The sequence below is a fragment of the Fringilla coelebs genome, assembly GCF_963513975.1.
Source record: "Fringilla coelebs genome assembly, chromosome: 11".
Taxonomy (NCBI): Eukaryota; Metazoa; Chordata; class Aves; order Passeriformes; family Fringillidae; genus Fringilla; species Fringilla coelebs.
Window position 1 is genome coordinate 16,254,305 of NC_140037.1, and position 21,916 is coordinate 16,276,220.

Consider the following 21,916-nt stretch of genomic DNA (forward strand, 5'->3'; position numbering starts at 1 on the left):
TAAAAGACAAATACAACATCTGAAGCAGGCACAAGCCTCTCCCAGCTGGGAACACATTGATGGTAAGGAAGAAGCAATGACGAGTGCTCTGGAACCACGAACAGAACTCTCTGAGGCGGGCAGGGACCAAGGCGCTGCCCGCCGATCAGGGCCTCTGTCCCACCGACGGGGCTGCCGGGCACCGCCACAGGCACCGGCGAGCGAGCACGGCAGCACCGGGCACCGCCACAGGCACCGGCGAGCGAGCACGGCAGCACCGGGCACCGCCACAGGCACCGGCGAGCGAGCACGGCAGCACCGGGCACCGCCACAGGCACCGGCGAGCGAGCACGGCAGCAGCCGCGGGCCTCGGCCTGGCGGAGGAACACCCGGGGCCGCCGCTATCCGACCGCTTATCGCCGGCCACCCCGCGACCGCCTGTCCCACCGCTTCCCCGGGCCTCAGCTCCGTCCCTGCTCCGGACCGCAGCCGCTCCCCAGCCGCCGCGCCGCTGTCCCTGTCGCTGTTCCCATGTCCCTGTCCCCACGTCCCCATATCCTGGCCGCCGTGTCCCTGTCGCTGTCCCCATGTCCCCTTCCCGGCCACCGTGTCCCTGCTGCTGTCCCCACGTCCCCTCCCCAGCCGCCGTGTCTCTGTCGCTGTCCCCACGTCCCCACATCCCGGCTGCCGCGTCCCTTTCGCTGTCCCCATATCCCGGTGCGTGTCCCTGTCGCTGTCCCCACGTCCCCGCCCGCCCCGGCCGTTGGAGGTTTGAAAGGCGCGCGCACGCCCGCCCCGCCCCGCGCGCGCGCGCCATGGGGGAGGCGCCCTGACAGCCATGACAGCGGGAAGCCGCGGCCGGCCCCGGCAGCGCCCCGGACCGCGGCTCTCGCCCGGGAGGGGCGGCCAGGACGCTGTCATGCAGGACCCTACCTCGGAACGCGCCGAGGAGAGCCGGGCGGCGGCCTCGGCGGAGGGCGGCGGGGCCTTCTGTCTGCAGAGGGTGTTTGAGGAGGTGCAGGGCTCCTCGCAGCTGAGCGCGGCGCCCGCGGAGCCGCCGGCCGTGACGGTGGTGGCGGTGGAGCGGTACCTGGCGCAGACGCCGCCCGCCGCCCCCCGCCAGTACTGGTACGACCTGACGCTGGCGGACGGCGCGCGCTGGCACCGCTGCCACCTCGCGCCGCGCCTCAACGGGCTCGTGCAGCGCGCGCACCTGCGGGCGGGCACGCGCCTCCGCCTGACGCGCTGCTCGTACCGCTACGACGAGAGGCGCCTGAACCGCGGCTTCTTCTGCCTGGAGGGGCTGGAGCGGGAGGGGGGCACCGGCACCGCCGCCGCGGGCATCCCGCCCGACGGGCACCGCCCGCTCCAGCCCCTCCGCGGGGACAATAGGCACTACTTGCCGCTCTGGAACAACGAGGATCCCTATGGAGACGTGTGGGTACCGGACAGGCCCCCGGTGCAGGTGGATGTGGATGGTAAGCCCGGAGGAGGCGGCTGTAGGGGGTGCGGGAGGGACGCCCTGAGGCGCCGCGGGGCTCCCTGAGGGAGGGGACGGTGCCGTTTTTGTTGGGCGACGGAGCTGGGGAAGGGTCGGGAGCACAGGTCCCGTGAGGGGTGGCTGAAGGAGCTGAGGGGGCCTTTTCTATGACTGCAATCACCTGACACCAGGGTGTAGCCAGCTGGGGCTCGGGCTCTTTTCCCAGCAACCAGCGGCAGTGCAAGGGCATACAGTCTTAAGCGAAAGTTTAGCTTGCACATAAGGAAGAATTCCTTCGCAGAAAGGGTGATTAAACATTTGAACAGGCTGCTCAGGGAGGTGATGGAGTTACCGTCCCTAGAGGTGTTGAAGCCAAGACTGGATGTGGCACTTGTTGCCATGACTTGGCTGACAGTGTGGTGTCTGGTCATAGGTTGGACTCGATGATTTTAGGGGTGTTTTCCAACCTGGTTGATTCTGTGATTGCTTGTGCAGCTGGGCTGAACTTCCTGGTATCCTCCAGCTGTGTTTGGCCCCACTGGTAATGTGCCACCTGTGTCACAGTTCACCTGCTCCTGTGGGAAAAACCTCTTCCCTGGGAAGATGGTGAGGCACTGGCACAGAGTTGTCAGCTTGTGGATACTTAACCCCTGGAAGCGTTTAAGACCAGCTTGGATGGGGCTCTTAGCAACCTGATCTGGTGCCGTGTGTCTGTCCCGTGGCAGAGTATTTGAACAAGATGACCCCTTTGAACCCAACCCCTTCTGTGATTCTCTGTTGCTTTGAGAGAGTTTTTTTAACCCTATGAACGTTGACTGAAAATATGTAACTGTGTTGCTTGTGCCCAGTCTTCTGAGGTGTCAGGAACACTGGGTGCAGTAGTAGTCTTGTGTCTGCTCTGTGGGGCAAGATGCTCACACCTGGAAGCTGCCCCCCAAAATGTGGTCAGTACTGGGGGGCTCAGGCCATTCCATGAAGCCTCGTGAGGGGAGGGTTTATAACAGGATTTCTGCATCAGTGTGATGCCTTTGTAGGCTGACACCTGTGGTTTATGAAGTAGCCCTTCTGTTCATCTGACCACACTTCTGTGTCATTTAAAATGTGTCATCACTTTCAATTTAAAAAAAAAAATCTGTTGTGTGCAGATCGTTCATAACAGAATTTTAATGGTGATCTCAGCAGATGAGCCTCTTTAAATGTTAGAAACATTAATAAAATACATGTAACATCCTGCCACTTTATTCCTAAAAACTTACATGCACTTTTTTGGTCTTTTCTTTTCCCCTCCCCTTAACCTTAGTCTCCAAACTGACTAATCTTGGTCATCTGGAAATGACATGGAGAAGCAGAGTGCATTTCCATCCACTTCTCGTGAGAATCCTGCACAAATCTAGACTAAGGTACTATGGAAAACCAGAGAAAAAAATGGATATGCCTTATCAGGTAAAGAGGGATAAATGCATAGGTTAACACCCAGATTGCTCTAGGATATTTGAAAATAATTTTTTCCTATATAGTAAGAACATAAAGTTATTTTATAGCTATTTTATATGGGAAATGCTGCTTTTACAAAAATGTTGAGCTCTCTAGAGCAAGAAATGCTGAATTTTGTGATCATATGTATATAAACTTTAGTGGATGAATTTCAGTTACTATAGTTCTCATAACAGCCTAAACATTTCTGGTCTATATACTTTGAAAGTTTGACTTAGTACATCCTGTCAAAAAAAGAAAAGGCAATATATTTAAATTATTTCTAGGCCCCAATTCTCTCATCTGTTGACTTTCAGATAAATTATTTTACTGTAAAATTCTTAATGATTTTTCTAATGTATTTAACTTGTGATATTTTTGTGTTGAACTTCTTGTAAAAGGAGACTTGGAGGTATGGTGGGTTAATTTAAAAATCTTTTTTACTGCTCAATGATCTGCTCAGTTTCAGATTCAGCATTTGCCCATGTTAAAAAATGGGGATTTTTTTCCACTCTAGTATTCAGTGCAAGTTCTGGAACATCTTCTATATCCATTTGTAACAGAAAAATCATTTATGAGTCAAGTACTGGTGCATTATCCAAAATAAATACCCAGCAGAATGATAGTAAATAAGATGACTGTATATTGTCTCTTTTTTTCTTCAGGCTTACTTTGAAGTTGCTGATGGCTCAGGCATGATGTCAATGGTTTTGTGGAATTCTCTGTGTCCTGAGTGGTATCACAGTATGAAGGTTGGCACAGTGCTGCTCCTTGCCAAGTATACCATCAAATCCAGTTACCCGTTTAAAACACACCCCACCCCAGGGGATTCACAGATGAAGAGATTTGCTACAATTGGTTAAGTATTGCAGAAACCTATTTTGAGTCTATAAAATATAGTTGTGCAAAGTAATTCTCCATAGAAATAAAATAGGAAGTGATTAATTGCTGAAACTAATTGATAAGGTATAAATCCTTAATTAGTACTTCTGAAAGGTGTCTGAGCATCCAGGTTCTTGCTCTCCCCTGTTTATATTGAATCATGTCTGCAAAGTTTATTGCCACAATTAGTCAAAACCTTTCTTTAAAAAATAGAAAAAGAATCCCTGATATCAGAGATTATAAAGATAGGCCTCTAGTAATGATTTTTAATCTGATTCTACTTCCTGTTTAATAACACACATACCACTTGTACACTGCTCACACCTTTCTCCAGGTCATTGAAGGACATTATCACCTCATCTGACTTTAGATTTTATTGTATACTGTTAAGGCCCAGAGTATCTGCACAGCTCCACAGAATAAAGAGTTGTATTGATGACTTCTGTGTGCTGAAAGAGCATCACAGTGTGTATGAAGAATACTCCTTGGCTCTAAAAAAGCATTTTCTTACTTGCCAGTTGTTTAGTGTGGCAGATACTCCAAGGAGCTATGTTACAAAAATACAAGTCCTGCAATACGACAGTAATGGCCTTTTCAAACTGGATTTGATCAACTTTAGGCTTGTTTTCTCTCTTCCTTCACTCTGTATGAGCTCTTTCCCATTTTGTGCTTTTATACTCAGAACAAAATGACATCCAACATTCAGAAAATTCAAATAATTTCTTGAAACAATATGCATGTTGGTGAAGGGTGATGTATGTATCACTTATTGACAATGACAGTTTCCTAATAGAGTTAGAAAACAGTGCACAAGAAGAAGCAATGCTTTCACTGCCAGAAAAAGTATCTTCCCTGACTGATAAATATTTGCATTAAAACCAGACCTCAATGTCTGAAGGATTTGTGATGGCTTGGCAGGAGATAGAAATGTTTAGTCAGGAATGGAAGTTTGTGAGGGATGGTGATGACAACTACAAGCCAACCCTGAAAACAATTATAATTGCCACAAAACCTTTCTATGCAAAGAAGACAGAGTGGCCATCTGAGGTGACTTTCTCTATGGGCAAATATCTCTGCATTTTTATGGCCTTATTTACTCTGCACTTCTGATTTCTTACAAGTATTATTGAGGTAGAAGTGGTAACAAAGAGATCAAAATGGCCAACTCAGCCACTGGGCTGTAAAGGGTAATGGAAGAACTAGGAGTCACCCCATTGGAGAGCACCATGGTGCACAGATAAACTGCAGAAACTGTAAATCTTTGGTTCATAGAAAAGGATGTATGGAATCTCAGTTCTTTGCACAAAGCTGAGAATTTTGTCTTAATATGAATTCACATAATCCCATGATGCATGTATGGTATGATCGTATGTTCTATAAGAACAGAGTCACAAGAAAACAGAATATCCAGGAAAAATTCTAGAGCATTTGTAAGATGGATTTTGGGCAACTTCCATTGCATGACATTTGTTTTTTTCATTTGTTCATACATTTTGTTCAGATGAAGTGAAATTATTACCTCACTAAGTATCTCTGTATATGCCCAATGTGGGGCAATATTTCAGGTTTCAATTACACTAAATCACAAAAGTAACAATTACTTTTTTCTTCATTTATTTTGAATTTGTAATGCCATCAAAACCCAACTTACCAGTGTGTCCTTAGAACCATTCACCTGCAAATATTATACAGTATATCTGGAGAGTTATCAATTCCCCAGTATTAAAGGGTTTCCATATGGAGAGTCCTGCAAGTCACTGTGCTTCAGGCACATCCCTAGACTGCTGTGGAGTGAGCTCTGCATTGCTGGCTCCTCTTTGTAGCTGCAGTACTGTGGGACTTGCTGGGAGGTGCCATTTCACAACCTAAAACCTTTGGAACTCTGTACCAATGCCTTGAATTACACTGCCAGGCAGTGTGCATGTTTCAATTTCACACTTCAATGAATTTGTGTGGCACTGATGACAGCCTTTGTGTGGACTGACCTTAGCCGGGGTATAATCCTGACCTTAGTGTATGACTTTCATTTAATTTCAAAATCATCATTCATTTAATTTCAAAATAATGAAACAATTGGGAGATAGTTTTGTTTCAGGAATTTTCTTGTCTATGCTGTGCTGAATGACCATATGCAAAACCACAATTGTTCTCTGAATATATTTCTAGAAAGCAGAAGCCTAGAGAGTATTCCTAAGTAGAGGGTCTGACTTGAAGTAGAACACCTTCCTAATGTTGCACTGCCAGGGTGAGGCATCAGATATAATTACTCAAACAGTTGTATGTGTTATTTATATGTACTTAATTACTTTTCTGGGTGCATTATTTGAATAATCCCTTACTCAAACCCAAGAAACTCCATCAGAATCTGTCTTTTATATACCAGCAAGAATGTCCTCTTATGAGACCACAGAGTACTGCCTTGTGTATTCTAGAAGCTGAAGCCACTCTTCCTGTATTTTTAAATCTGGTTGAAGAACACCTTGCTTGCCCCAGTGCTCCACCATGTTTATAATTTAGCATCTAAACAGTCTGAGAAGTAAATTAAAATTTTCAGGTGCTATGGAGTAGGCATGGGAAGACCTTTTGTTTTCTTCCATGGCCATGGTGTATTTCTGTCTTATTGAACTAGCATTAAGTATGGAAATTCTCATGCACCAGTTCTGTTTTACTTCATTGTCTGCCCATCAGTTTCAGACCTTACTGACATTTGACAACAAAGCTAGTTAGTGTAAAAAAGTACTTTGTGTCTAATCAGAATGGTTGGATTAGTTCCTGTTAAAATACTGCCTGGATTGGACTAGTTGGCTCATGTAGGCAGTTGGACAGTTTAACATTACTTAGATGATAAAATTGCTTTGTTGTACCTGAATTCTTACTTTATTTTGATGAAAACCTGAACTCAGAGAAATTTACAAATAATTTCACAAAGTCAGAATATTTAATAAACTTTACCCTGGTTTCTTTATGGGTTGTTGTTACTTTTGTTATATTATTATTATAACAATGTTGATGATGATGATAATTTGTATTTATGCTGTAAATGTTACTGACTTTTTTTTCTTTGTCAGAAATTTGCCTTAATGTTCGAGATCCTCCCACTGAGATAAGTATTATTCCAGAAGAAATGGTTAAGCCGGAGTGGGGATTACCTGAAGTTAAATATAGGTTTATCACAAGGTAATATAGAATTTTGTTGGTTATCAAGCTGAAATTTAAATTACTCTACCTTACAGTGAATGTTAATTGCAAATGCTTTTTGCAGAGTTTCTGAGAAAGCTTACCCAGCTTTCTTCTATTTTGCTTTTAGGTCAGAGCTGGATGACTTACCGCACAATCATTCCTGTGATGTAATTGGTCTTGTGACATTTGTAGGAAGGGCTGAGCGAGCCAGAAAAAGAGGTTTTTCTATAAATATGACTTTCAGAACTTATCAAATAGTTTCTAAATTTCTAAGTAAATGCTTATACATTTTTTTAAATATTTGTTTATCTAGAACACAGTGAAGACTTCTGGCTGTATCGTTGGGCACACGCCATTGATGGGACCTCAGACCAGCCGTTCATACTGGAATTGTTTGCAACTTCTCAGCCAGATGTGTTTGAACGTCTTCATCCAAGTATTCATCTCTCTATAATACTAATAATTATTCTTTATGTTTTTCTAGTTCATTGTGAATTTCTAATTCTGAGATTAGTTGCCACTGAATAAAAAAATGCCACGATTTATCTCCTCAAGCAGAAGATAGTGGATCAGAAATTAAAATTTAATAATAAAAATTAGTTTAAATATTTGAAACCCTTACAAATTGCAGTCTGTCAGTTAGCCTAAACAATTAGATGGGCAGCTGGGCCTGGGGCTCCTCTGATCTCCTTCATTTCAGATGTTTCTGTGAAGAAGAACCTGGGCAGTGTCTCTTGGATCAGAGGCAATTAAGGGCAGCAGCTGGTCAAATCTCTTGCTCCTCTTAACATGTAAATACCTGCTTTTTTATAGACAGGAATAATTTAAGAGGATTGAATGAAGAGAGAGGTGAAAGTGGAAAAACTTCATTTCTTTTAAACAGTGTTTTTTGCCTGAACAGCAATCATCACCCAGCTGTGTTAGTTATCACACATGAGCTAAGACTAATAAATTTTAAACTAGGGAATCCTTAATGAAGGATTTTAAAAGAGCTTTAAATATTTCTTCTTGCCTTCTTTCTCTTCTCCTCCAAGCACTCATTCTTTTTTTAACACTGGTTGGTGTTGATATGCATTTTTTTATCATTTGATGCAGCACCAGCTGCACAATCTTGCTTAGATTATGGCTGCATTCATCTTGAGTGTTCTGGGGAAGTGGGAAGGAATGGCATTCCAGTGTTTAACTGAGATACTAACAAAAGAGTAAGTTTGAGCTGCTTAGAAGTTTTGCAGTGACATGCCGTAATTTCTCATGATTTTATACTTTTTATCCTTGAGAGACACAGCTATCTAATGCCAATATTTGTACTGTTTGTTTCAGTGATATCCTACCTGATGAAGTATCTCATGTTTCAGTTGTAATATCTATGCTGAAATTAAATTCAAGTTTTAATTGCATGTCCGTATGGTAATTTATAATGGAGGCTCAAAACCTGCGTGAAACGTTTGTAGGCTCAAGAACTAAATTGCCTTGTTCAGAGGACTTAAGAAAATTAATCCAGTGTGTGTTAGTCTTGCTATTCTAAAATCAATGAACTGCCAGGAAAAATAAAATGAGGTTTTTTTTTCTCCAGTGACATACTTGGTGTGCACACAGATGAGAGTGATGACTGAGAATCCTTCCAGGACGGTTTACCTTACAACTTCAAATGAAAGTCAAATATTCATTACAGGTAACTTAAACTAGTTCTAGTTTTATGTAGTTCTCATGTTGTTTCTTTGGAAAGGTTTATTTTCATTTTACAGCACAATAAATCAGTACAGACTACGAGGTCATAAGGAAACATCACTGCAGAAGACAAGAAGGCAAATGGCATTCTTGTGAGGCATTAAAATGGGTTTATCTTATAAAAAGTATTTCTAGGTTAAGATACATATTGACTAATTCTTTCAGGGTATTAATTTTTTCATAGGGTAGCAATGGTGGTTACCACTTACTTAAAACATTAAATAACACTTGCAGCTTTCCTATTCTAGGAGCTTTTTTGCTAGTTGTTTTGGTTTTTTCTGTTATTTAACGTTTGTCTGGCATTCAGTGTCAAATGAAGTGTAGTCAAGGAATTCAAGGTACTCATTTTGTAAAATGCTCTTGACAAAAGACATCTTTTGTAGTCTCTAGTCAAGATTTTCTTAATTTGTTTTTTCTAGGTAGTGTTAAGGGAAGTTTCAAAATGAGAACAAATATCAGTTGCTTGTTTTGGTTTTGATACCTGATTATTTTTGTCTTAAAAGGGTGGCACAAGGGTCAACCATACACCAAGGATGCCAAAGTGAAAAACTTTATTCAGTGGACGAAATCGCAAAGTGAAGCTGATCAAATAAAGAAAACTGTCATCGGTGGCTATTACCCTTTTCCACGACCTCCTGATAGCTTTTTGAAATATTGTAAAAGCAATGAAGGTATCATATTATCATATTATCATATATCTTTAAGAAAAGCTCCCTTTTGTGAATAACAAAGGATTTAGCCTGTGTTTCATAAGCTAAATCCTTACCTCACAGAAAATATTGCACTGCTAGCTGCAGGAGAATTGTAGATGCTGACATGAGCTACGCATATAGCCAGAAGTTTTACTCTGAATATTCTGGTACATCAAATTAAAAATAGTTATTCTGAAGGCTACATTGAACTGGAAACTTCACCTAAAACAGAAATTGTGGTGTCTGACAGTGCATACTAACAGATGCTTATGCACTAAAAAGGTTTATTGTTTTAATTTTTTTCCGTGTGATGTGTATAACAAAAATTTTAGAATTCTTTAAAAAGCGTAAGTTTAAATCAATTTCATATTTAGTAAATCTTCTCTTTAGTGTTGTGTTCAAAGATTTTGGTATTATATGACTCTAAAACTTGATTCTGGAAATTTCTTTTTTGCAGTTGAATCAGTTTTGAAAACCATAGGTGAAATAGGGAAAGAGATTGAAGACCTGCACTACAGAGAACACAAGCGAATTGCTGTTCAGGGCATAATTAGTGCCATAAGATACATCAGCTGTAGCAATGCAGCAGAAGAAGCCTCAGGAGGGGAATTGGTCCAGGTATGGTGCGTGAAAGTTATTGCCAAAGCAGCTATGATTGTCATTAAAATGGAGAATTTTGCATATGAGTTCAGAATCTAATTACATTGTCTCTTAATCTGACTTTTGAGAGCAAAATTTTTAAAAGTGGTGATTCAGTGCTTCTCTGAAAGTGTTTTGGCAGTCCTCTGTAAAACTTGTAACTGTTTCAAAGTTAGTAGTTTTGACTGATCACCTCATGTAAATTGCAGTGTGGGAGAGGCAACTGCTGCAACATGCTCACTTGTCGCCTTCCAGACAGAATTTACCTTATTAATATGATTAGAATATAATTTCTGCGAGATGTCAGGTGACTGTCAGAAATCTGCAGGTTTTTGAGTTGGAAGAAATAGCTTTAAGTGCATTGAAAATCTTAAACAATTAACTGTTGTTGCAGAAAGATACCTCTCAGTCTCTTGGAAGTTCTTCTGTGTCCAAAGAAGACTGTGTTGACAAGGGAAAAAATGAAGAAGTTAAGTCTTTTCTGGGGCCACCCTGCACTCCTGGGGAACATCACCAAGCTCCGTCAAAGGAGAGTTCAGTCAAGAGAAAGACAGCACGCAGATTCAGAAGAGATGCAGAACAGTAAGCTGTCTTCATTAATATGTGGTGGTTCTTCTAAAAAGTGTTTTCAGAAATTAGGCTAGAGCCCAGGCTGTAGAAAATGATAAGAAAGCTTTAAAAGCATATATAGTTTAATCTTTGAAATGTAATTATGTACTTTTCCTAGCATCAGATGATGACAATTACACTGTTCATGCTAATGAAGGATTAATTAAAGTAGGTTTGTGGTGCTCTCTTCTGATTAATATTTATACTACTTTCTTATTAAGCTCACAAATTTTAAATAAAAATAGTTAATACTTGAACCAAATGTAGTTTAATGACATAGCTGTGGAACAAACAACAGTTACAGTGATGTGAGGGAATCAGACATCTTGGCTGAAAATGCAGAATCAGGTATACCTGTTCCTTAATTTCAAACACCTTATTTTTGATTTCTGGGCAGTGGGGTGTACAGCATGTAGCTGTAACTTGCTGTCAGAAAGGAAAGTAGAAAGTGGTCATGTGCTAACCTGAGGGCTCAAAATAACTTTTAGTTTGTCTGATACAAACTGTGTTAAATTCAGGAGTAACTGCTTGTGTAAGACTGGTCTTTGTTGCAACACTTGTGTAAGATCTAGTACAGCCATACTCACTATTGAGAGCCTGGTGTACACACTGACAGATGGAAAGTTTTAAGAGTGAGGCCAGTCACATCTGGTTTTTTTGCAGTGGATTTCTCATATAAAGGGTATATTTTTCTTCTTTATGTTTCACATTCATAAGTCATAATGTGTGAAGAGAGTGGATATTTAGTATATTTTGAGGGGAAATTAAATAAAATATAATTAGCATTGAATGAAGATTTAGTATAACGAAAACCTTGGTAAACAGAAGTTCTGTCTTGGCAGTGTTATAGCAAATTTAGTGGATTCTTTTCCATATGAAAACTTCCAGCATTTGAGTGTCTTAGTTTAGTTCTGCCTGAAAGAAAAACATCAAAGTCCCTTGCTTTGTGAATTTCCATTTAAATAGATACTGAAAAGTAATGGTGAATTTCCTACTTTAAGGGGAGGTACATCTGTTAGTCCTGTATCATCTTACCCCTATTTTACACGGACTGTAAGAAGAAAACTTGGGTAAGTCATGTGAAATTAATTGTGTTGAATAATAGCAATAATCAAACAAAAATGCTACAAGTAAAAATTTTACAGATTGGGATTTTCTAAGGAAGAAAAATGAAATAACAGGGTAGAGTTTCATGTTTTCTATTTGCTTGTCTGCACTCACTCTAAATGTATCTGAAACATAATTTGGGGCATGTTATTAAACATCTGCTATTGCTATACTTCTACTAAGGGAATATATAATAACAGAGGTTCATCATGGCAGTTAATGGATTTTCTGGTGGTGGCTGAGCTGTACATTTTTCTTGATGCTACAGATGTGTAAGTATAGTTGTCCCTGGGAAGCCACTCCCCTGGCTCCTTTCACTTCCCAGCACTCAGTTGTTACATAACTCAGCTTGGATCCAGAGATGGTGGGGTTTTTTTGAAGTCCACAAAGGAGTTTCAAACCCAGAGCCCTGTCAAGTCTGGAACCTACTGAAACAACTACAAAAGTGAAATTATTAAGAAAACTGAGTGAGTGCTTTTATTTGTTAACCAGGGGCTACAAGGTACTTTCCTTTGAGCGTTTTAAGGGCCATAAATTCTTGTTGCTTGTTCCAGACAGAACATGAGCAAGTTGAATGTTTGAACTCCTTGGTGTCAGTAATTTAGGATGTTTGTGTATTTTGGCAGTGATCTGGATTTGTGTCATGACTACATATATGGCTCCGTTGCCTTTTTGGTTTACTTTTAGCATCTCTTCCTTTTCTCCCCTAAACCCAAGAATCAGAATGCTAATAGGACAACAAAGTTTTTGACCATTCTGCCAGTATTCCTCCCCTACAAGCATGCCTATTTTCTTGAAACACATTTCTTGGAAGTTAATTTGCAACAGCTTTTTCTGTGGGATAAATGAGGCTCTTTTGAACCCATGTGTTGTTTCCTGGTCCTTTTGGTAGAAACTGCATTTTCTAGGAGAAATGATTACCTGACTTTGCAGGAGGTTCATTAAAAGCATCACCTGGCTTTAAGGTTCTGCAGGTGGTGCAGGACTTTGCAGGGACTTGTGGTACAAATCCATAGGAAAATCAGGAGATTTTCCTTGACTGTAAGGAATCTTGTTTTCTTTTGCTTGCTGAGAAATGTTCTGCTTTTTCCATGGTGGGGGGAGGATGGGAAGAATGTCTTCTCCCGATTTCTTATAGGTGAAGCCAGAAGTTAAGGCATGTTTACTTTGTTCTCTGCTTTTCTCAATCTGCTACTTTCCTCGCTACCTGTGTGTCCACTCTATGCCATTAGTGCTAGAACCCCAGCTAAAGGAGGAGAAAGTCTGTGTTGGATTATGGAAAGCTGTTTCACTCTATATAATTAAAAGGTAACTCGTGTATTTCTGTAACTACCTATAGAATTGTGCTGAATTCTCCAAATTGCCAAAAAAAAAAAGAAAGTCAGCTGACATACTTTAAAATTGCATTGGTTTCTGTTCCTTAGATATAGCACAATGTCAGCTCTCACTGAAATACTTTAATATATTGATGAAATAACAATAATAGTTTTAACAAACTTCACATACTTCAGCGAAAATTCTTAGTTGGAAGGGACCCACAAGGATCATTGAATCCAATAGTAGAGATATGTTTTAAAGTATATATTCTAACTTAAGCTATTATGCATCAAGTTTTTTGTATGTTATTTTCAGCCTGTGGTTTCATTTTTGGGTTTTTAAGCAGTGAGAGTTTATTTTGAGATTTTTTATTGACAGCTACAGTTCCTGCATTTCTGAGGTAACTTACCTGATTTTTAAGGGTTTCAGAAAGAACAAAGAAACTGGGTAATTTAGTACTATTGTTAATATTTACATCCTTGCTAGTAAAGATCTTCCACATAATGGTACTTCTAAGCATTTAATGTACTCCAAAGTAATTTAATTTATAGAGAATGAAGTGATGGTGAATGAGGAAAGATCAGGAATTTCAGACAGGATTATTTTTATGTGGAAGTGAAAAAAGCACAGTAGTTTTCTTGGAATTTTAATCTTCATAAATTTAGCGTGTTATCATGGAATTGCTGCACTTACATGCTCCCACTCCATACTGCATGAAATGAACTTGTTTGCATGTTTCTGTCCTTGCAGTTTCACTTCTGTGTTTTTTTGTCACGTAGACCCTTTTATATTTTTTCCTTCCTGTGGATGTGACAGCTAGGGAATGGTTTAATATAATTTAGGGAAATTCATCTTGAGGTTTGTATGACCGAAACTTTCACAGCATATGATGTTTCCTTCACAACCCTTTTTCACACAAATCAGAACTTGTCAGGGAGAAATTAGTATATACTAAAAATCAATTTGTGTAGACTTATCAAGTTATCATAGAAGGCTTTTTGGTCTCTCTGTTACTTGCTGTGGTAGATGTGTTATCACAATGGTATCAGAACAGTTCATTTCAAGCCAGTCTATAAGAAAAGTTTTACCAGTTTTATCATAGAGTGGGATGTTTTCTCGTATTGTTTTGAGGCATTTTACTTCCTTGCATTGTTTGGGCATAGCTGTGAGTCATAACTAATTTTTTTCTTAATTTCATTTATCACATTTAGTCCCAGCGCTTAGGAAATGGGTGTGAAGCATTGGACGCGCTTATATTCCCAATAGTTTCTGAAAATATAGATCTGCCATATATTTTGATTGATGTTATTTTTGATGACAATACTTTAAAATAAAATGACTGACAAATTGAGTAGCAATGTATCTGAAAATAGTGAAGAAAGGATTTTTTCAAGTGGACATCTGTGAAAAGGGGGGGCCTGCAGTGTGCAGGCTGGAAACAGCAAATCTGGTGGGGGACGAGTTCTCCTAAAGCTGGCATGGGTAAAATAGGCTGTGGGTGTTTTGGTGTACAACAGCAGGAGCACATTGCAGTATGTGGAAGGATTTGGGAGGCCTCAGGTGCATTGCAGACATTGTGGTTCATTCACAAAGAAGCACCTGGACTGTATTAGAGACAAGTAGTTTCCCTTACAAGCCTAACTCAAGTCAGGCTGTTCACACATCCAGCACAAAGCAGGCCTGGAGGAGTAATGTGTTGAGCAGGTAGAAATTATCCCAGCTACAGATCTGTGAAAGAAGTGGGGAAAAATCGTGACAAGTTTTCTTCATATTTTCATGAGGCTCTGCTAGCTTTAAATCAGAGCCTATTCACTTCCAAATCTAGACAATTTTAAAAGAAAAAAATCTGTGATATCCACTTTCCACGAAATCCACTTGTCAGCAGCATGACTTGGTTTAATCCTCTGCTTTATTGAAAAGCTGGTATCTATCTAACTTGACACATTGGTTTCTGAGCAAGCCTTTCTTAACACTGTGCTGGGGTTTCATTTTATGTTTGTCAGGTCCAAGTCTCAAAAGTGAAAATTAATTTTGTGGGCAGTAATTGCACAGGTTTTAGTGCTTAAGTATGGATCCCTCTGTGCCTAGATTTGGACATCACAAGGGGGTCACTTCAGTAGTGATACATTCATGATAGGAGTGCATTTCTTAAAATATACTTTCATACTCAAAACCCATAGTGCATTTCCTTTTATCTTTTCACTAGTTACTATTTTAGATATTTTCCATTTGTTAGGAAATTTGACATGAAATTTTCAAGAAACACCCCAGTATGAAATAGAAAAATAATTTTTAAAACCTGCAAACCCTATGAAATTTAATTTCAATACAATATGCTGTTCAGTACACAGCACGTTCATTTTTGATTTCTTTTTTACTGTCTGTATCTTGCCATTATTATTAACTACTTTGATGGTCTGGAATTTTAATGATACCTTAACAAAGTCTTACCTGTTGCAGTTGTTTGTGATGCAAGATAATCAAGACAGTCCTTTCCCTAAGTTTTTTCAGACATCACAGTGAGTTTTACTCTAATAAGAGGAATGGATCAAAGAAGAAAGGAATACATGGGCCTAAGAGATTATTGTACCATGTTTACCTGTGAGTTTGTTGGCCACCTGTGTCACACGTGGTATTCCCGCTCGGTGCCGGTAGAGGGCAGCAGACACCGGCTGCCAGTGTAAAACCCTTCCATGTGTGTTTCCCAAAGCCAGGAATCAGGCAGGGCTAGTCCTGAGCTCTGCTAAGCTGATTCACTGAGCACAAGGGGTCTCGTTGTGTCCAGTCACTGTGTACAGATCTCACAATAAGGAATCAGCTCATTCACTCGAGCTCGTTTCATTTATCTCTGGAAGTCCTGTCTTTTGCCGCATAGAGTTTGAGGTTAATTAGGTTTAAGGTAAATAAATATATATGCACATATACACACTATAATTTTCTTTTTATAGCTTAGATGAATATCAGCATGGACATTCTGTGCAAGATAAAAATGGACAGGCTGTGTCAGACAGTTTGCAGTATTGCACAGGTACGTTGCTAATAGTTGTTACATTAACCTTAGGAGGCTTAAGACTACTTTTCTTCAGGTCCAAACCAGGCAACAAAGATATCCTTATAAGCTTTGTTAAGACAGTTCTGTACATCTGGTTGCATCAGCCTCTGGGGAACCACTGTAGCAATGTATCATGAATGTTGTTCTAGTCAATGCTCCCTGCTGGGTTCTAAGGGATGGCTGAAAGGACAGCATTGGATTGTTTCCTGTTAATGGGCACTAAATCATCAGTATGTCTTTGTAGAAGTTTTAAGTTAAATTAGTATCTCAGAAGCACTTTATAGCATAAGAACTCACGTTTTCTCGTAGCTCTTTTAATTTCTGCCATGTGTTCATAATTGAAATGTTGTAGTGAAAATTATTTCTTATTTAACAGAGGAGTGATACAATTATATAAGCAACTAAATGTTTTCTGTGCTTATAATAGATCAAGGAGGAGTGAATAATATAGCTGAAACTGAAGAGTCTGGAAGAACTTGTGGTTCCTGGCAGAGTGACCTGTGGGCACAAGTGAAAGACAAGTTATTGAATTATTTTCATCACAGCAAAATTTTCCCAGAAAGTATCCCATGTAAATTTGATTATGTGCACAAAGACTTACTTATGCAACAGTGCAACCTTTATGCAGCAGTGCACCAGCCAATAGCAGCCAGAACAGATAAAAACATCAATGAATTAAAAAGTGCTAATAGCCTTGGATATTATGAAGTGACAGTTCTGGGTAAGTAGCTTGCATTGTAAAAATGGTTAAACAAGAGCATTGTAAGTTCATCAAAAACTGAATGGATTTCTCTGAAGGAATCAGTTGGTTCTAAGTATTTCCTGAGGTTTGAAAAATTATTGACATTTTAGATTTTTGTTAGAGCCCCCATTTAGGGTAAATTTTATTCTCATTAAACATGCCTTTCAATGAAATGCCTGAATATCTTGTTTGTAGTAACACTTTTTGTATAATTTCAGTTTTTGGTATAGTCTTAGTTATTGGAAGAATGTGTGCAGTCCTTAAACTATTGATTATTTCAGTTAGGAATAGGTCCTGATATAAATAGGCAAATTTTTAAGTTGCACTTGCCAGCTAACTTTCTGCTGGAGAGGTGTTTATCAGAAACAAGTTAGTGTTCTTAAAAAGACAACTATAAATGCTTCTTTTCAGCATTATTCTCATTGAGTTGATTCTTTCATACTGTTGCTCCTAAAGTGCCTTCTTTCCATGGCAGAAAATGAAAGGCTGTATTTTAGCCATACTCATTAACTGCTCCATGCTGCTTCTGGTTAACATGAAGTGTCGGTTGATTTATTTTTATTTATTAAAATATAAATAAGCAAGTTGATGTGTATCTGCTTGCTAGCTTTATTGAGGGTTATTAAGTTTGATTTTGTTTTCCCATTAAAAGGGGACAGAAATTGCCTTGCTTAACAATGCTCATGTTAAGTTCCCATAATTTAAATGTTTTCATTATTTGCTAAGGGACATTTGCAGAGAAGGTGTTTGAATATTTGAAGTCATCAGAATCCTGGGATTGATAATACAATATTGAAGATGAAAGTAGCACTGTATTGTACACTTTACTGGTTGTAAAGTTAATTTTTCTACATTTGCAGATGAAGTTAAAAGGAGGATGAAATGGCTTCCAAGGTTTAATGTTTTCTGAACTATCAGCAATGTTAGCCTTAAACTATAGTATTCATAACATCATATCAATTTGAATGTGCTTGTATATAATCCTATGTAGAAACATATTTTTAGACATTAATTATTAACTAATGGACAAAAAGCATGTAAATAAAAATCAGTTCAGTGGTTTGTTTAAAAAAAAAGAGAAGTGCTGCACAAAGTTGCTGATGGGCTGAATATGAAGTTTTCTGCTAACATAAAATATTTTTCTTCAACAGGTATAAACCATGACATAGCAATAGATGTTGCTTTTCTTCCACTGTTTTGCCCTGACAATCCCCACTTGTTTCAACTGGAAGACATTCAGAATGATACATTATTGTCTTGTATGAGTTGTATCTCTGAATGCCAGCAGAAGGCCACCAGCAGTGGGAGGCTTGATGACGAATTTCCTCTTTCAGGTGAGACTGCCTTTCACTGATGTTACTCATTTATCATTTCTTGGTTTATCCATCAGTGCAAAAGTTAATCCTCTGTAGAAATCTCTGGTGTAGATCAGACATTGTTCACCTCTTCAGTGAAAGAGATGTGAATTCTATTTCACGCCTTTAGTAAATTGCTGTAGTACTGAACTTTCAAGGCAGTTTTTGCTGGAGCTGTTCTCATCCTCTGAAAACAGTATTTTAATATCCAAACTACAAACTCATATCTACTTCTGATTCTGTCATTTCTAGTGATGGAATTTATGAATAAAATTTTTCACTGAAAGAAGGTTGAACCTTATTGCATGGAGAACATTATCAATTCTGTACACCTTTTTAGTGTGTACAGAGTATACAGCAAATACCTTTTAAAACCACCTTTCTTAACTTCTAGATGAAATTGTAAAAGCAGCGAAGGAGCTCGATGGCAAACATGTTATCTGCATCTTGGACATGTGTCACTTGGGTGATGACAAGGTGGAAGTCTTTCTGAGCAAAATCTACAAGACAGTGGAACCAGGTGTGCTGGATCCAGTGTAATTTAATAACTTAATTTTCAAATGTATATTGTTCAAAAGGAGGGAAATAAAATTGCTGTAACTTGAATACACCCTCTACACATTGCACTTTTCTAGAACTAGCAGAGACACAAATATAAAATCACGATTCTTAGGGCAGTGGGAATGGTCATCCATGTAACTGGGAGGGACAATTGTTGCCTTTTTTTTCAGTCTTGAAACAGATTAGCCAATGTCTTGGTCGCTAATGTTCAAGAAGGGTGAATAGGCAGTAGTACAGTGAGCTGATCATTTGGCAGGATACCAAGGAATCAAAGTGATTGTCAGCTGTCTTTCTCTGCCTGTGCACAAACATACACAGGAAATGTATATATCTGGGTGAGAATATATATATATATCTCTGGGTGACTGTATATATCTGAGAAGAGAGGCAAGCTTTCCTAATATTTAAGGCATTGTTTGCAAAAGAATTAATGAGTTGTGATAAAAATTTAGGCTGGAAATTAGAATAATTTTGAGGATTAGAATTTTTATGTTCTGTGGTGATCTTTTTTAGTGAAAGCTACTATAGGCAGCCTAACTGCTCTTTAGGCTTGAAGCTTACTGTGAAAAAGATTAAATACCACGGTGCCTTTAGTACCATAATCCAGGAAACCACTTTCAGTTCCTTTCACCTGAGCAAGGTCAGGTGCTATGTTTTCATATGTCTGCTTTTGTACACAGTGTTAGGTAATGAGTATAGCATCCAAACATTTTTAACATATCTTATTCATTCATACGAGTTATGAAATATTTTTTAAAAGAATTTTTGTATTGGAACTTGCTTTGAGCTTTGCAAGAGAAAACTGTGTTTAAGAAGTGCTAATTATGGCAGGATATACAGTTTGCCACATCATTTCTAGGTATATTCTGAGAACATGAAGTTCAGCAACTAAGCTGCTACTTCCACAAAAGCAAAGGACTGGAAAATTCTGCCAACTTTTTGCCTGTACTGAAGAGCAACTGGCTCCTGCTGGTCCAGAATCAAGTAGCACATTTTTACCCGTGTTAAACATCCTCAAATCACTTAAGGAACTGTATTCTTACAAAATTATTTTCAAACAGGAGCTCTTTGCAATTTGACATGCAAAAAGCATTTGAAATGCTGCTCTCAATTCAATTCTTTGAGAAGAAAGAATTATGGAGACTTGCCAGGTAAATTTGTACCATTATTGACCAAAGCCCACGGAGTTAATTTATAGGAACAGATAAATTCTTAGGCATGTTTTAACAGCCTGATGGTAATTGGAGATTACCTCTTTCAAGTAGTTAATAGTCACTTGTCTGCCCTGGGGGCAGTGGATTTTGTCCTCATGTACTTAAAGTCTGTGCCCTATCTTCAGTTAATGGTAATTTGACAGAGAAATGTGATTGATTTTGTTACATACAAGTTCACAGACAACTTCAGATAAAAAGTCACGAAATTTATAAAATTATTGTGTCTTTCTAGTGTGGTTTACAGTTTAAAAATATATTAAGGAGAATAGTTTACCTTAAATTGCACTGCATCTAAAAGTTAATTAAATGTGATGTATTGTATCTATTTAATATGAATCAGAAGTATTAGTTCTGGAGCAATGTTGTCAACTCACGCCCTTCAGAGTACCCACAGAAGGCAAAATGAAAAGATACCAACCCAAGAAGAGTAGGGTGTTGCTTGCAGTATTATTTGTGTCATTGTGCTGCTAATGGGTATGTGATGGTGAGGCCATTGCTCTGGAGTGAGTAACACAGCACTTCGTGTTCCAAACTGAGCCATGCTGACTGTGTCAGCCAATGCTTTTTATTTACATTTACTTCAGATGGAAGTCTAATTTTAATGAAACTCTTCTTTTTTAAGGCAATTTTTAAAGGCATTATCTTTGTCATCACAAAAGGACTGATGTGGGTGACATTGTCACAGAGCCACATTGGTGAGATCAGCCACCTTCCTTCACCCCACGCCACAGAAAAATACCCAAAGGCTGTTTGGGGCATTGCCTGCTTAGTACACTTAAAACATATGGCATTAATAATTTCATCCTATATGTTAGGACTTCCTAACTCTAAAGGAAATATCTGAATTATGTGGAATGTAGATAATGTTTTAAAACATTAAAGGATGTGATTTTACTCTACTCAAGTGTTTGAAATTTTTCATGGCAAAGCTGGGAAGGAGAGATAACACTCTCGCAGACTGGGGTGCCAGTGTTGGAAGCACAGGCTTTCTGTGTGCAGCTGGTGAATATCCAATGCCTGTAGTAGACTTGGAATTTTACTACTTTGGATCATTCTGTAGAGTCACCATCCTGCTAAATAACACTGGACTTAATATGTGGAGTTCAGTGGCTGAAGTGCTGCAGTGTTATTGTGATTCTACCACTGAGCCTGTCTCCCTCCTCCCTGCCAATCCAGTGCTGTCAGACTGGAGCAAATGTTCTCTGCAAAGAGACCACTTGCTGTTTTACTTCATTCAGTGTTTATTAACACAAGTTTAAAACAACTTGATTTTTGGTCTTGAGTCTGTCAAAATTATAGTTTTGCCATGTTAAGCCAGGATATAGAGTCATTACACCTGCAAAATGTCAAAGGGATCACCTTTATTGCTGCTGTGTATTGCTACTGCTAGGGGTAGAATAATATCAGAACACGTTTCTTTACTGTGGAAGGTGTACCTGACCAAAGAACTTTACTCTAAAACCTTATATGTGCGTGTTTCTTGTGTTTTCAGCATTAATTTCAAAGAATGGAGAAAGGTAAAGCACATGTAGGTAGTGGTACTTTTGAGTGTATAAAAGTTCCTAAATCATAGATCATAAAGATAATACTAATTTTGAATTAATGTGATGTGGAAGTTGTGCAACACTGAAAAGCAGAGAATAAAAATAAACAAATTAATATATGTAAACATCTTGGATTTTTTTCTTTTCATTTCTTTCCTTTTTACTTCTTGTAAGTTGTTCTGGTTTTCCCAGAATCTTCTCCCCAGTAATGTTTACTCTTCTCAAGAAACTTTAAAGGAGAAGTAGGCTGAGCTTCCATCAGCATCTGTGCCACCAATTGCAGCTTCTCTTGGCTTTCAACATGGTATGCAGCATGGGTTTGTAGAAAAGGAGGAAAAAAGGAGTCTCTATGTGCCTTCTCC

General features: G+C 39.4%; 1 protein-coding gene across 1 annotated transcript; it reads left to right on the forward strand.

The window, feature by feature from the left end:
- Nucleotides 1-817: 817 nt before the first annotated feature.
- On the forward strand, nucleotides 818-21,540 carry RADX (RPA1 related single stranded DNA binding protein, X-linked; the record flags this gene model as incomplete). The annotated part of the gene is made up of 15 exons (XM_084213138.1): nucleotides 818-1,457; nucleotides 2,760-2,902; nucleotides 3,598-3,790; nucleotides 6,883-6,991; nucleotides 7,122-7,213; nucleotides 7,308-7,430; nucleotides 8,568-8,666; nucleotides 9,226-9,393; nucleotides 9,872-10,032; nucleotides 10,448-10,635; nucleotides 11,664-11,732; nucleotides 16,035-16,114; nucleotides 16,566-16,859; nucleotides 18,032-18,214; nucleotides 18,630-21,540. The coding sequence occupies 15 exons, from the start codon at nucleotides 818-820 to the stop codon at nucleotides 18,773-18,775; spliced, it is 2,688 nt and encodes an 895-aa protein (XP_084069264.1). The 3' UTR covers nucleotides 18,776-21,540.
- Nucleotides 21,541-21,916: the final 376 nt, after the last annotated feature.